This window comes from Lucilia cuprina, chromosome 5, assembly GCF_022045245.1.
Source record: "Lucilia cuprina isolate Lc7/37 chromosome 5, ASM2204524v1, whole genome shotgun sequence".
Classification (NCBI taxonomy): domain Eukaryota; kingdom Metazoa; phylum Arthropoda; class Insecta; order Diptera; family Calliphoridae; genus Lucilia; species Lucilia cuprina.
In genome coordinates, this window is record NC_060953.1 from 70,761,946 (window position 1) to 70,778,699 (window position 16,754).

The 16,754-nt window shown below is 26.9% G+C and overlaps 1 protein-coding gene across 14 annotated transcripts in view; it reads right to left on the bottom strand.

Annotated features, from left to right (window-relative positions):
- The window catches only part of LOC111691012 (RNA-binding protein Musashi homolog Rbp6), a 275,440-nt gene that overhangs the window by 124,648 nt on the left and 134,038 nt on the right, over positions 1-16,754 (bottom strand). For all 14 annotated transcript variants that reach the window (XM_046953188.1, XM_046953186.1, XM_046953197.1 and 11 more), the window contains one exon: positions 15,267-15,359. In XM_046953188.1, coding sequence (XP_046809144.1) covers positions 15,267-15,359 — 93 coding nt within the window. The remainder of the gene's footprint in view (positions 1-15,266; positions 15,360-16,754) is intronic.

The following is a 16,754-nucleotide window of genomic DNA, read 5'->3' on the forward strand; positions in this document are numbered from 1 at the left end:
TCTCAAAAATATGTTGTTTTTATTTTTCTAAAATAATTTAAAAATTTTCCAATTTTAAATAACTACACTAGTTTACAACGCTTTTGCTCATGGTATAAAACCTATATTGATTTCTTAATTTAGGCCGTCTAAAGTTACTTTTAAACGCTCTCAATTTTACTAAATCAATCGATTAGAATAAAAACAATATGTGCATATTTTACGTGCAACGTTAAGATTAAAATGTCCATAATCTGTATAACCAGTTATCGTTTAACCGGTACATATTCTGCCGATTAAAATATTTTGTATAAAAATTGTCAATATATCGTTACGATAAAAAATAACCAGACTTTGAGAAAATGAATGCTTATGTACTTAAAATTGGTGGGAAAAAAGCAAAATTGGAGGATTAAAAAAACATCCAACTTTATTTGGTACAGTGCAAGCACAACAGAAAAAAAAGGATTTTGATGCTGGTCAGAAAAGGAAATCCTTAACGGCTCACTGAACATGCTTATTGTTCTTATTATGGGTAACAGTTGTTCATGTTGCTTACTGATGATGCTGAGGTTGCTTTGTTGATAGTTCTATTTGTGTTCTTGATATCAATATTTCTTTAAGCTGAATAAAAAAGGATATTTAAATTTTTTTGTTGCTCAGTCACTTGACTACCATTTCTAATAAAATACACAGAAAAAGTTTCAGCACAAATATTATGAACCGCTTTCATTAACTAAAGTTTATAATAATTAAGAATAAGTTCCTAAATTAAATAATTTTTTTAAACATAAATCTTAATTCAGAAGCACTTTATTTTTGGCCTTGTCTCTTTGTTTTTACATTTTATTCAAGTGCGTGTTAAGAATTATGTTTTATAAAAAGAAAACAAAATTAAATTTGTATGTAAAATACATTATTTGACGCGCAATAAATTAACTAAGCAGCGGTGAACATTGGCTTAACAAACCAAAGTCCCCGTTACAAATTCTCGATAGTTATTTTTATTAATAAAAAACAAAAAAACTTACTCAACAACTTCTTTGTAAGAGAAATTGCAAGTGCTTCTTTACTAATTAAAAGCGAGGTTGAAAGTATGGGCATCCATGTCATCACCGTGTTAAAATAATGAGTAAAAATGCAGAAGTAGTGAAAAGAGATTTTATTAGCTTTTTAACACATTACTTTTCAAAGTAAATTTTTTCTTGGTTGGTAAATATTTCAACTTGTTTTCTTTTATTGCAATTATCCTTGAAAGGATAAAATAAACAGCAAGAACATGGGTTTTACAGGTAAATTCAATTGATTTTATTGCATTATAAAAATGGATAAAACTGTCAGTCCGTCAGTGAAATTGAATGAGTTTTCTTCATTCTATACAATGTTTTATTCTCCTTCACTCCACTACACACACGTTGATTTGTATTTTTCCCTTTTGTTATTCCAAACATAAAGAATAAATTTAAGTTGATTGACTTTAATAGAATGCTTTTAAATATTATCTTTAAGTATACGATCGATTGGTTCGATTAAATAGGTAGAAGTATACTAAGAAGTAGAAGTAAAACAGTATGTTGTAAACTAAAAATATTAACTATTTATTTTTAAAACATTTAGATGAACATTATAGGTATCGAAAAATATTGATTTTGTTCATTAGTGTCTAAAACTAAGTAGTGTAAAATGTTTTGTCCAACAGATTTTATATATATATATATATATATATATATATATATATATATTATATATATATATATATATATATAGTATATATATATATATATATATATATTTATATATATATATATATATATTATATTTTATAATATATATATATTTATATATATATATATATATATATATATATTATATATGACCCAACCCAAAAAAAAATTTTGCTCTAAGGTTAGTGTAAGCCAGCTTTATCACTTTATCAGTCTAGAACTACCGGATTTTAAGGGGATCAAAGTTGAGCATAAATGGTTTCATTTAAAGGAATGTAATTTATTAACATATTTTGATTAAACACGGAATGATATGTTGTATATAAATACATAGGCTTCCTGAATTTTTTTTAAATATATTCTGCTATGCCAAGAAATAAGGAAGCTAATTATGCGTTTTTAGTAGTAATAAAAATTAATAAAAAATGTGTTTTTTCTCCAATAGATAAATAAATATCACAAGTTTCATTAGAATCAAAATCTATTTACTATGAATCCTGAGGATATATGACTCTCCGAATAGGGCTATACTTTAAAGCTTAAAATTGCTTTCAGGAAACAACAGTTTGTATTATGACTGATTCATTCTAAATTTTTTAGATTTTAGTTATCATTGTATTGAATTTGAATACAAAATAATTTCAACTTTTCGAATGGAATTATAACTTCATATTCTATTACAAACTGAAGAGTTTTTCACCCATTTATTTTGAAATATGGCATTTCCATGAGGAGGTCTACCGAGACTGAACAACTTAAATCTAGGTCCCATACAACAAAATAATGTTGTAAAGCTCATTTCGTTGAATATACTACTTTTTCTACGAAAATCGACATATTTATAATTTATATGATCATAAACCTTACTGCCTATTTTTAGTAATTTGGGTAAAATTATCATCATTTTAAATTTAGTCTCAATGAAATATGACCTCTTTTGTAGTAACGTCTATTGCGAACATAAAATAAAGTTTTATTTGGATTTTTTTCACTTTTAATGAGTTCGACTGTAGAGTATGCAAATACTCATATGTTTATTGAATAAAAGTTTTGTTCCATTTTGAATATTAAACAGAGATTTCACTAGCACTAAATATTATTTAAAAAATTATATTTTTCACAAATTTTCAGATGCTTAGTTGTAGTGAAGCTTATTTTTAGCACTAATATTTTTTAGTGATAATGTTCTTTTTGTAACCATAACTTAATTGAATGGTAGTATAGAAAAGAGTACTACACTCAAATAGTTAAAAATTTGAACAGAAACTAACTAATTTTCTTTGCACTAATTTTTTAAAATGAGTGATCAAAGAATTATTCTAATTGAAAAACGATTATTTTGATAGCGATTACAGTATGATGGACCCTACATATGCAGTTACCCCTACGACATCTCATGCTTTAAAAATAAATGGAAATACCATTACTTATGAAAAGAATACAAAATTTATATCGCCATCATCGTAAATGAAAACATTATTAAAATTGGTTTATTAATATCTTTAATTAATGCCCTTCAACCTTAGTTCAAGAAGAAGGTATACAAAATAAATATGTGCTTTCCTTTTTAGCTCAACAAATATCTATAAATAAGGCAAATGTTTTTAAAATTTAACATGCCTTTATCTTCTTCTGCTCCAGAAGTTTATTTTCTTTTAGCGAAATGGTGGACTTTCGTCGGAAAAATAAATTAAGTGATTCCAAAAAAACTTGTTTTACCGTAAATCTAAGAAACTATTAGAGCTAGAATCTTCAAATTTTATATGACTAATTTTGACATTCATGCGAACATTTAGAAAATAACGGGCGGACTTTCAATGGGGTGCTTGGCACCACATATATGAATTAAATAGAAAATTTCGTAAATCTTGAAAACTGTTAGATAATTAAAATTTTTCATGGATAGATAGAAATTGGCGAACTTTCAATAATTTGCTTGGCATATCTCATATGTAGCATATTGTTAATCTGGAAAACTATTGTGGTTAGAATTTTCAAAATCAATAAGTGGGTTTTTTATTTATACTAGAGGGTAAAACAAAAATATTGTACATCCCAAGGCATTAGAATAAGAATTATTTTTTAAGAATAAAAGTATATATTAAATTTTAGCAAGTAAGAAATAAATAGATCATTAATGTATTATTTGAAATTTTTCGAATTCTATTGGCATCAAATTATCCTGTATTAGAGCAGTTTTATGTGATCTTCTTTCTTATAAAATTTGTTTATTTATTTATTTATTTATTTTTTTGAAAGTTTTGATTTATTCATTAAATATTAATCACAGATCAACAAATATCTGGTGAAATGTTAAAAGACGTATTAAAATACTTTCTTATTTTGCTTTCTAATTGGAAATCTAGCCATTTTAATTAATGAAATAATAAATTAAATTTTGCAAAAAAAATTTTAAAAAAATGCAAAATGATCAATATGAAGAATATCTTAAAATAACAGTAAACAACGATGCTTTTTACACAGTTATTTTGCATATTTTTTTTAGTAAGAGTCTCCTTTTCTGTAATAGTTCAAAAGTTTCCAATGTTTTGTCAGTAGCATAAAAATAAATAAAAGTTATTTTTTCCTTTTTCTGAATTTAATTAATTATGTTTTTTGTTAAATCCCAGTGAAATATTTTCAGATTTTGGTAATGAATATTGTAGGATAAGTAGTTATTTCATACATTACTTGGTAATGAGTTTTCGTTATCAATAAAATAAATATTTTTTTTAATGGAATTTGTAGTCAATTTTCTATAGCGTATGTCTAATAAGGAATTAGTGTTTCTAACCGTAGTCAATTTTGGAAGTTTATTCAATTGATATTTACATTTGTGTGAAAACCATTCCAGATAGAATGATAAAACTAAAGATTTTGCTGGGACACATGTATATTAATAAAAATTAATAATTATTATTAATAATATATCAACAATAAGTTTAGAATTTCAACCATTTCTGAAATATTTGAAAAGTTTCCATTGTTTTGTCAACCACTGTATCTGTAGAACTCGCTTTCCAAAGGAAACCAAGGCTTCTACTCTTTACAAATGTTAATTGTCTTCTTTTGTATTTTCTTGAAGTAGTTGTTGGTTTTGTATGACAAGACATGCATATACATACTTCAGCTATTATTTTATTTTTCAAATTCACGTTTTGAAGAGCACAAGTGTTTTGTGTTTATTTCGTGTTTTTATTTCTAATACTTATACAATGGTGGCCACGAGGTTAGCACCTTTGGTATATGTTAACATCAGTTCTTAACTGCTTTTTTATGAGTAACACATGTCCTTCGAGGATCACATTACATTTTGTTTCTATAATTTATTGCATATAGGTCTTTTTCTTTCCAAAGTAAATTTACCCCCAAAAATATCTAGACATAAATTTAGCACGAAATATAAAATATAATTAAAATATTAAAAAACAAAATAACAGGCTAAATTTATAAAATTCCACTTAAATATTCATATTTTTTTGAATATTTGAACATCATTCCATATCCTACAAAAAATTTTAGTAAACGAAAAAACTAGTTAAATTTACAGATTATTTTCTTCATATTTAGTAATTTATTTTTGTTAAAAAATTTTGTCAATCTGTTGATTTGAATAAATTTCTTTATATTTACATCCAAAATTTTCTTAAATCAGAAATTTAGTTAAAACAGTGGTAAAATAGTTAATTTTACTCTCCTTAATGTGGTTATTTTGAAGAATATATCGTTGATATGAGTAAAATTATTAAGAAATTTCTTCGTTTCATGCAATAAAAGAGAAAAAAGAAAATAAAATACAAAAAATAAGAAATAGACTGTAGCTATTTTAACTAAATCACTTTTGTAAAATTGAAGAAATTTCTATATGTATAAATATAAATTGGCCTGCAGAAGTGATGAAATTTCGTTAAATTTAACAAAAAAATGTATACATTTATTGTCGTGGTATATTTGTTTTTTTTTTCGTAGATAGACGTGGATTTTCATCAAATTTTTCAAATGGAAAAAAATGTATATTACATTTACCACACGAGAATTTCAGGAGACACAGTAGCCGCTTGTGAAGAAGAATTGACAAAAAATATCAAAAAAGCCTTAAAATTTAGCCAATATTCAATATCAGAACCAAAAGAAATTGTGATTTATTTGAAGACATAAAATACCGAATACATTCCGCATTAAATGCAATTGATGTATGTTTTAAAATATATTTTGTATTTAATTTAGAGTTTCCAAAAAAGTTTTGTTAGTTTGGACGTCTATTCAAAAGCACTTATATAATATTCCGACAAGTAAATACACTAATTTTAAATTTGAGATATATAGTTGTATTGTTACTTAATTTTCAATGAATAATTTTTGTTTACAAATAAATTTTAATTTGTTTAATATTTAAAAATAATTTAAATAATAATTTATTAATATTTAAAAATAATTTATGTTTAAAGCATTTATCAAATCTTTGATAGACATGACACTTAAAATCGTATTGTTTACTTATTAAAATGTTTATATTAAAATTATTATTTTATATGAATACAAATATCTATTTATGCATGTATTAAATATTTATAAATATCAATTATATTAATTTTTATAATAAATTTTTACTTTTATGTTAATTATAAAATTTTGCTTTGTTCAATTTTATTTTGTTTTTATACCCTTCACTTTCGTGAGAAGGGTATACATAAGTTTGTCATTTCGTTTGTAATTTCTATAATATAATTTTCTGACCCTATAAAGTATATATTCTGGATCCTTATAGATAGCGGAGTCGATTAAGCCATGCCCTTCTGTCTGTTGAAATCAGTTTTTAGAGGACCCCAGATATCGGCGAGATCCGAATCTTCAATAATTCTGTTAAACATGCTTTCGAGAAGATCGCTATTTAAAATCAGCAAAATCGGTCGGTAAATAACGGAGATATGAGCAAAAATCCGAGACAATCTCTGAAAATTTTATAAAAAAATGTCATATTTTTTTCATGCTTTGTTAAATAAGCAACAAAAACACTGTATATTAGAAAACGATGTACACGTGTGTGTAGATGTATGTATACCCAGCAGTTCGACGGGACAGTTCCGAACTGACCACTTAACCTATCACTTGTGGTTGCCCCTAGCCACCTGACTACCCAGGTGACCGACCAGTCAATCGTCACTCTACACCCTACAAAGAGACAGTAAAGAGACGATTGCCTCCGCTCTCGCTTACAAAGGGGGCACTAAAGTGACGACTGTCTTCATTCTCGATTACAAAAATTTTATTTGTGACGAAAGACCAAAAACATACGAATTAGAGTCAACCAGGTGGTAAGATATTAATGGAACTAAACTTTAAAAATTTCAAGTGTCTACTTTCTATAATACTATGGGACAATAATGTGACGATTGGCCCGAAAGATATAAATTTAAGTCCACCAGATGGTGGCATATTAGTAGAAAGTAATAAGCATTTCCCCTAAAGATGAGTAAAAAAACTACTTTCGGAAGTACAACAAAAAAAAAAATAAAAACAACTTTTAGGAGTATAATCTCTAGGTTACTTGAGGGCGGTAAAGAGACGAATGTCTCCGCTCCCGCTTACAAAGAGGAAACTAAAGTGACGACTGTCTTTATCCTCGATTACATACGGAACATTCGTGACGAATGACTCAAAACATACGAATTATGATCATCCAGGTGGTTAACTACTAGTGGAAATTACTGTCTTTTTCGTATGCATTTTTCTGTGTTTTTCGTTATGTATGTTTAGTTAGATGTCGGTTGGTTTTGATGCCTTGCGTATTTTGTTTTTTTATTTCGTTTAGCGTTGTTGTTCATTTTGTTTTGCTTTTGGTGCAATAATAATGTAGACGGGAAAAAATTTATAAAACTAATATGTTTAAAATACACTATGGTGAAGGGTATATAAGATTCGGCACAGCCGAATATAGCACTCGTACTTGTTTTTATTATCTATGACAATTTTATATAACTTATAAACAGCAAACCAAAATTACAATAATTTAAAAAAGTTGTTTAATAATACTGTTTATAATTTATGTAAACATTGTCTCAGATAGTGAAAAAAATGTTCACTTGGATTAAGTATTAACTAAAATAGGATAATAAAAATAAAGAAAAAATTTTCATTATAAATAAAAATACTAAAAGGTCTTCCTTTATAAATTGCATTTTACTCAGGCCTATACATACATGTATAATTTTACAGAAAACTCAAAAAAGTAACTGTCGAAGATATAAATTGGCTCATTGTGTGCGTTTTTACCCTTTTCGTTTCGTGATCCCATTCGAATTTCCAAAAATCCTGACTTAGTGAATCTATTTGGTGGGAGACTAACCTCCTGTCCAAATTTCAGTATATACAGTGTCTGACAAAACAATGGAAACTTTTTCTAAATTTTCACAAACGGTACTCAAAACCCAAACTTTAACAAAAAAAATATTTTTTTTACAATTTTATTTGTAGATATCTTTATATACCCATATTAATAACATTTCATGAATATAATTAATTTAATTAAAAAAAAATAAAACGAGACAATAGAAACTTTGTTATTATCTTAACAAAATTGGTCAGAACTTTTCAGAAACTCAGAATATAGTTCTGTATCTTTTACTTTATATTACTGCATGACGTCGGAGATGAATTGAAACAATAATTGGATAATAAAATTCATTTGAAAAATTTAGCCTAAAAATCGTCCTTCCAATTAGACCCGAAAGGACAATTTTTAAGTCCATATCTTGGAGCTACTGTTTTCCATAGATTTTCTCTAGGGAGGCCTTCAACCTATATGTTGAGTTTTCACGGAATCTTTTTATACCCTATACCACTATAGTGGGGAGGGTATTATGCGTTTGTGCTGAATTTTGTAACACCCAAAAATATTGGTCCTGAACCCACCTTAAAGTATACCAATCGCGACAGAATCACTTTCTGAGTCGATTTAGCTATGTCCGTCTGTCTGTCTGTCTGTCTGTGTGTCCATGTAAACCTTGTGCGCACGCTACAGGTCGCAATTTTCAAGATAATTTGATGAAATTTGGCACATACTCTTTTTTTGTTCAAGGACGATCGCTATTGAAAATGGTTGAAATCGGTCCATTATTTCTCCTAGCCCCCCTACAACCGTACCCCCCGAATCGGGCAATTAGGCTCATAAGTACGTTAAATGTTTTATAATGTCAACGAAAATCAGCAAAAATTAGTTTTGTAGAACAATAATTGACAATACTAATTTTTATTGTGATCGGGCCTCATTTGACCCTAGCCCCCATACAGACTCCCCTTCAGAAAATGACTTGATGGTCAAAATTAACTTATAATTACTTAAAAAACGATTAAAATCTACATAAATGACTTTGTAGTAGACGTAAATTCATCTACCAAAAATTTATAAGGATAGGCCCATATTTACCCCTTCTCCCCTATGAGCCCTCTTGTAGAAATCTCTCTTTTTGTCAACAATAAGTAATTCAGAATTTTAACATAATGACTGGTGTAGGGTATCATATGGTCGGCAATGTCCGACTATAAATTCATACTTGTTTATCAAATTTTTTACTACTTTTGAAAGTGTTGATTTATTTATTAAACATTAATAACATATCAACAAATATTTGGTGAAATATTAAAAAAGTATTAAAAAAAACTTTTCTTATTTTGCTTTGTAAATCGGAAATCTAGCCATTTTAATTAATAAAATAAAAAATAAATTTTGCAAAAAAATTAAAAAAAAAAATACAAAATTATAAATATGAAGAATATCTTAAAATAACAGTAAACAACGATGCTTTTTACACAGTTATTTTGCATATTTTTTAGTAAGAGTCTTATTTCCTGTAATAGTTCAAAAGTTTCCAATGTTTTGTCAGTAACATAAAAATAAATAAAAGTTTTTTGGTTTTCATTTTTCTGAATTTAATTATGTTTTTGTTTTTTGTTAATTTTGTTAAATACATGTATATTAATAATAATTATTAATAATATATCAACAATAAGTTTAGAATTTTAACCATTTCTGAAATTTTTAAAAAGTTTCCATTGTTTTGTCAACCACTGTATACTTTTCCCAAAAGTATATATACTCATATTTGTCCATATCTCGGAAACTGCTTAAGGTTCAGCTTAATTCTGATTTAATTTCAAAGCCAAAGAAAATGCTACTAGTCGATTGTTATACTTTATTCAGTTATTCAGTTTTAGAATGTAATGTCATAGGAACATAAATTTAAGTTAACCAGAAGTATTATCAGTAAGGTTTTTAAGTTAACTCATAAAATCCGACAGGGTATGTATGTGAGCTTGTATTTGAAATCAAAATAATATTTTTTTGTCAAGATTGAATTTGATTATATATTGATCAAACAATGTTTCCCGGAATTACTTCGAGCATAATACAACATTGTACTAAATACATATTAACACATACAAGCGTAGTAATAAGTAAACAAATATTAATTTGATTTTGAATGAACTTGTTGTTAAAGTAAGAAAACCCATTTTAAACTAAATACAAACATGCATACATATGTGCAATGTTTAAAGGATTACCACCCTCGTTTTCTATAACTCACTCCAAGTAATAAAGTGCTATTAACATTTCGTGCCAAATTTTAAATTTTCTAAATATAGAAGTAAATATATCTTTGGCTATTTAGATGATTATTTTTATATTTGGTAGTTAACTAGTTTTTATTTCTCTCATTTTATTCTCAATTCTTTCCGATGTGTATATTGTGTAAGACATTTAAATTACTCAGCCAATGAATTGAAGGTTTGTGAAAATTTTTATTATGATTTTTATTACTGAAATCTGACTTTTTCTATCACCCACCATGTTAAAATTCTAAAATATTAACTAAGCTGTAAAATTTTTAAAAATATATCATTTAATCGTAGTCCTATCGGCAGAGGGAGCCACTATTCCTAACGTCTCAACGTTTTATATTCGGAATCAGCAAAACTAATACTAGGATTATGAAAAATTATTTAAAAGTTTTTTCATCGTTGATATCAGAAGTTGTTACCAAAGTAAGTTATTATCCCTGATTATTTAGTACTTTCTGTTCTGATATATAAAGTATTGTTTAAATGCATTGTACAAGGGTTAATATTATTTTTAAGTTTTTAGAAATTTTATGTATTTTTTAAATTATTATTATTATAGTTGGGAGGGTATTGTGCGCTTGTGCTGATGCTTGCATCACCCAAAAATATTTTTTAAATTATTTTACTCTTCACGCAGTTTTCAAAATAATTTGAAAAAATTTGACGTTCGCCCAAGGATGAACGATATTGAAAATGGTGGAAATCGGTCAATTATTCCCCATAAAACCGGGGTCTTTTTATAGTAGATAGGGTCAAATGAGGCCCTATAATTATACAGTTCATGAAGGTCATCAAGCCTAGTATAGAACTTGGTTTTACAGCTTTTTGTCGAGAAGCCTAATTCAATAGGCTTCGTCTACGGTACGGAAGATCATGAGCTAAATTTCATTGAATTATCTCTAAAATTTCGACCTGTAGTTTGATTACAAAGTTTACAAGCCCAATTCGGGGGTTCATCGACTAAATCGACTCAGAAAATGATTCTGATCCGAATGGTATACTTTAAGGTATAGGAAAAGTATAGTAGAGTGGTGTAGGGTATAAAAATATGTCCAAATAATATTTTAATGGTATAGTCTAAATCCCAAAAATTTAGGTGAAATATCAAATTTACATAGTTAAGAAATTAAAATTTTCCTTAAATTTTAAATATGAAATAATTATTTTAAATTATTATTTTATACACCAATGTATCAAATTTATCGAAAACTTAAATTTATGTTATTAATTAATTAAAGCAATAATATACATAGTTATAAATTGCTATCAAACATTAAATTTTTATTTTCCAATATTAACAATATTTGCAAAATTAAAAGACAGTTTTCCCGAAAGTCACAAAAAAAATTTGCAGTTTAAACATAATCCCACTATATCCGACAAATAGTTTCTTCAAGCTTCATACATAGTTTTTTTTAAAAGCATTAATGAAGTTGGTGATCGTAAATATTCAAGATGATATACAAAACATCCATGTTCCACGTATGTACGCATTGTTATACCCTACACCACTATAGTGGGGAGTATATTATACGTTTGTGCTAATGTTTGTAACATACAAAAATATTGGTCCAATACCCACCTTAAAATATACCGATCGATTCAGAATCATTTTTTTAGTCGATTAAGACATGTCCGTCTGTCTGTCCGACTGGCTGTCCATGTGCGCAAGGTATAGGCCGCAATTTTCAAGATAATTTGATAAAATTTGGACCAGGCATGTTTTTGGCACAGGGGCGAAGCCTATTGAAAATGGTTGAAACCGTACCTGCCGATTTGAACTTTTTATGCCACAATTACGTCAAATATTCTATTATCTCTGTAAAAAATTGGCTCAAATAAGTTTTATATGAGTATAAATGACACTGCAGATTTTCGTAAGGATCGGCCCTTATTTGACCCTTGCCCCCTTACAAACTCCCCTTCAAAAAATATCTTAAACGTCAAAAAATGACTTGTAACCATTTGTATCGCAATGAAACTCAACAAAACTAACTGTTATTTAAAAATATATCCTTTTCCCAAATTTACCGAGGATCGGCCCATATTTGACCTATATAAAGCCTCATTCAGAAATTTTAGTTTTTTTATCAATAAATTTCTTAAATATTTTGGAATTATGGTAATATTCAACGTAAAAGTTTCTTTATAAAAAATAAAAATTTTAAAAATATACTCATATTGTAGGGTATATCGGCCATGCCCGACTATACTTTCCTACTTGTTTTGATATTAGGTCTGTTCATGTACTTTTCCAGCAAATCCTTGCAACAAAAGTAAAAAGTAAATTAACGCTTTACTAGTAAAAACGTCAGCAAAATCAAAAGGTGATTTAACCGTCGATGTGTTTCAAATATTGATTTTAACTTGGAATTGCAGCTTTCAAAAATAGCTAAAAGATATTGATACTGGAAAAGTATTGAAAAAGCACAATGTCGGCCAATTTTTTAAATAGCCTCAATACAATTGGAACCCAGAATACAGTTTACAAGTAGCAGTAGCCAAATAAAATTCGACAAAAACAAGTTCTACATGAAGGAAAATGTAGGCGCTAAATTTTACAACAACAATCGGTCCAACGATAAAATATTCCTACCAAATTTCATCAGTCCAAAATTGACCATATCTGCATATTAGGCTGATTTTAAATACATGTATAGCGATGAAATTTGAACCGAATGTCTTTTGAAAATACATTTTCTGTTTTTAGATTTTCAATATGCATTTTGGGTTTATAACGAATTTGTTTGATTTTCACAATGAAGGAAAGTATTTTCTAACCATCACTTTTTTGAAATAAATTTAATTTTCAGTAATTATTTTTACTGATTCAAATGTTTTTGTTTTAAGTTTTATTTATATGTCAGCATATGAAATACAACAATAAAACAAGCTTTGGAATGTAATAAAATAAAATGATATAATTCCTATTTTGTTTATAACATTTATCCTTATTATTACAACTTGCCAATAACTAAAGGTAGGATTTTAAAAAGCCGATAACTTGTTTCTAGTTATTAAATTTATATTGAAAGATAAGTTGGGAGAAAGATTTTCTTATCCTTTATTGATATCCATTAACTAAACTAAGCTAAAAGAAAATTGGCACATAGTTTCTCCTTAGCACAATTATTAAGGAAAGTCACTGAAAATATCGTGTGCGCTAAGCGAGGTATTGGAAGTAGATAGAGAATTTAATTTCCTACATTTAGGTTGAGGCATATTTTCTCATAACATTAGTTGTTTTCGAGATATAATGTATTATTTTTTTATGCAATGACGTTTTCAAATCTTAATTTTTTAACTCCACTACAGATAATGTTGCATTTTTTCTTTCTAATAGAGCTAAAGGTACATAATTCATTTCTGTTATATCTCTCATAACAACATCACTCTCTGGCCCATAAAGCAATGTCCGTCTACCCGAAATTTCCGATAGCGTCATAGGTTACAACAGTAAATATAATTTGAATAAAATTAGTCGACATAATCTACAAAGTCAGGAAAATATTTCCACTAAATTTTATTAAAATCGTACTAAGACTTCATCTAACTCCAATACAGACAACCGGATTTAATTTTTTACAAATTGACATTATCGCACATTACTGGCTTAAAATGCGAATAGCTATGACATTCGATACATAGAAGTAGGTTTCTTACAAGACAAAATCTCTTAATAATATTAGCCTAATGTATATAGGAGAGCATTCCATTTGCTGCATACGGTTTGATGGTGGGTATATAAGATTCGGGATTTTACTAGTTTTATATGTTGTTATTGATATTATAAAAGAAATTTAGTAAAGAAATAATGGAAATTGGAGATACCGTTTTTAAGATCTTTATTTCTTTATTTTAAAACCATACTATTTCAAATAAAATATTGTCATACTACGACACATATTTATTAATTACAGTCTAAAATGGTTAAAATAAATAAATGCCATAGTGTTATGTAGCCCTGTATTTATCGTCACAGTGTATTTTCGAAATAGAATAAACGGAGGCCGAGAAGAGACATAAATTTGTAATAAATCAACGATTTTTATAGTTTTTAAAACGTTTTCTAGCTGTCACCTTTAAGGTTTCAAGATATTAAGACATTCATAAAATATCAAATACTAATTAACTCAGTATATGTTTGAAAAATTGCACCTCCCATGTTTACTATTTTTGGCCACTTTAATGTTTATAACAGACAAATAGACAGACATAGATTTGTATAAAAGCTTAAATAAATTCGCTGAGCGACTTTTACTTGTAAAAACATATTATTTTTATAATTTTTTTTTTATAAAAATGTTTATAACAGACAAATAGACAGACGTAGATTTATATAAAAGCTTAAATAAATTCATTAGGCGTCTTTTACTTGTAAAAATATATTATTTTTATAAAATTTATGAGCCCGATTATTATAAAAAGATGTTGGTAAATATAATAAAGTAATAAATGATAAATCGACTAAACATTTCACATTTTACGGTGTTATATGAATTAAAATTGAGAAACTAAACAAATAAACCTTTCCAACAAAAACCTCAGAAATAAAATCACCTTTTTAATGTGATTAAGCACAGAAAAGTATAAAATGTCAAATGAGCGTATACTTAATATTTGTAATATGAATTAATCAATAACACTTATACGTACAGTTATCATCACTAATAGCAGTGCAATTCCACAATGAAATTGTTATATCTTCATAATTATTATCTTTATGATAAGAATTGCAACTTTGCCTCAGAGATTAAAACAAAATTCCGATCGGTTTGCAAAATATGAGTCTGAGGCCCCATATCTTTAAATTTTTTTGTTTTATTTTATCACGTAATAGTGTCTGTATATGACTTACATACACAGTAGGTACTTCGATTTCATGTATGTTGTTTTATTTTTTGAAGAATTTAGTTTTGGATTACGTGTGTTATATACACTTACCGGTCCAAATTGCTCAAAATAGCTTTTGACATCTTCCAGTGTGGTAGGCGCTGATAGGCCACCCACAAATATTTTCTTCGTTCTTGTCACCATCTAAAAGTGAAAAAGACAATTATAAATAAAGTTTAAAACTAAACAATTTTAAATTAAAATTTGATCAAGCTTAAAACTTATTTAATGATTTTTAACCATTATTATAAGATTTATATTAATTAGGTCGCTGTAACCAATTAACATGAGAAATATTTTTTTTAGTTATAAATAAACGTAACAATTAATTAATTTGTTTTAGATAACCAACATGTTTTTATTTTTTAGTTCATATGAATATGAACGAAATTTAAATCATATTAATTTATAAATGATTAAATGAATTTGTCGCAAAACTTAGTTATGATAATTGTTATTCCTAACAAAAAGAGAAGAGTACGGATGGGATCGTCTAACTGCAATATGAAATAAAACCATCTTACAGTCGTATGGCTCTCTTTATATTTTCAAAAAAAAAAAAAACAAGCAACTCGCATTAGATAGGGATTCAATTTTATGTAAACACAAACAAAAAAGTGAAACAGCTAATTCCTACTTACTTTGTTGTTTTTATAGCAATCGTGTAAACACAAAAAATATAAACCATACGACTTTGTTATACGGATGACATTTCATTTTACTTTTCCATTAGACTATACGAACGTAAAGTGTGATCCTGTGAATGCCCTTAAACATCAAGAAGTGAAACTGTGACGTTTTTTTACAACAATAACGTTACTCTCTTCTTACAGACAAGTTCTGTGTAATTCCAACACATATGTAAGAATATTACTCTCTCTCAAAACTTCAATATTTTGTCACGAAAATTCGTTGCTTATAGCACTTTTATGTATGTTTTATCACTTATAGTTCTGTTTTATTATTTTGTTTTGCACACTTTAAATACATTTAGTAGTCCGAAAAGAATATATTTTTACAAACAAAAAAATATTTAGTTTTTTTTTTTTTTGGACATTAAATTTTTGTTGTTGAAATTAAAACTGAAAAAACAATGTTGTAAATTTTCGTAAATATATCTCAATTAAATTATTTTTTCAATATTGCAGATTAAAAATCAAACATACATTCTTCTTAAATGTTTATAGATAAATTATGTTGCAAAATATTTAAATATTTTTAAATCCAACTTTTTGCAAATATGTTGCCATGAATATGAAGGGTATTTTCAGACTACAACACTGAGTATTAATACACTTCAAATTAAAAATATTATAAAATAATTAGACTTTTCAAAAAATCAATCCAAAAAATATATTTTATGTTTACACTATAATATTTGTAATACTATTTATCCAATTTTTTAGTGTTTATGCACTTTTTGTTCTTATTTTTAATGTATTTTACACTTTTTGTTTGTTTTTTATTGTATTTGAAAAATACATACCGAATACGTGTGAAAATAAAAAGTTTTTGAATTGTTTTTAAAAATTTATGAAT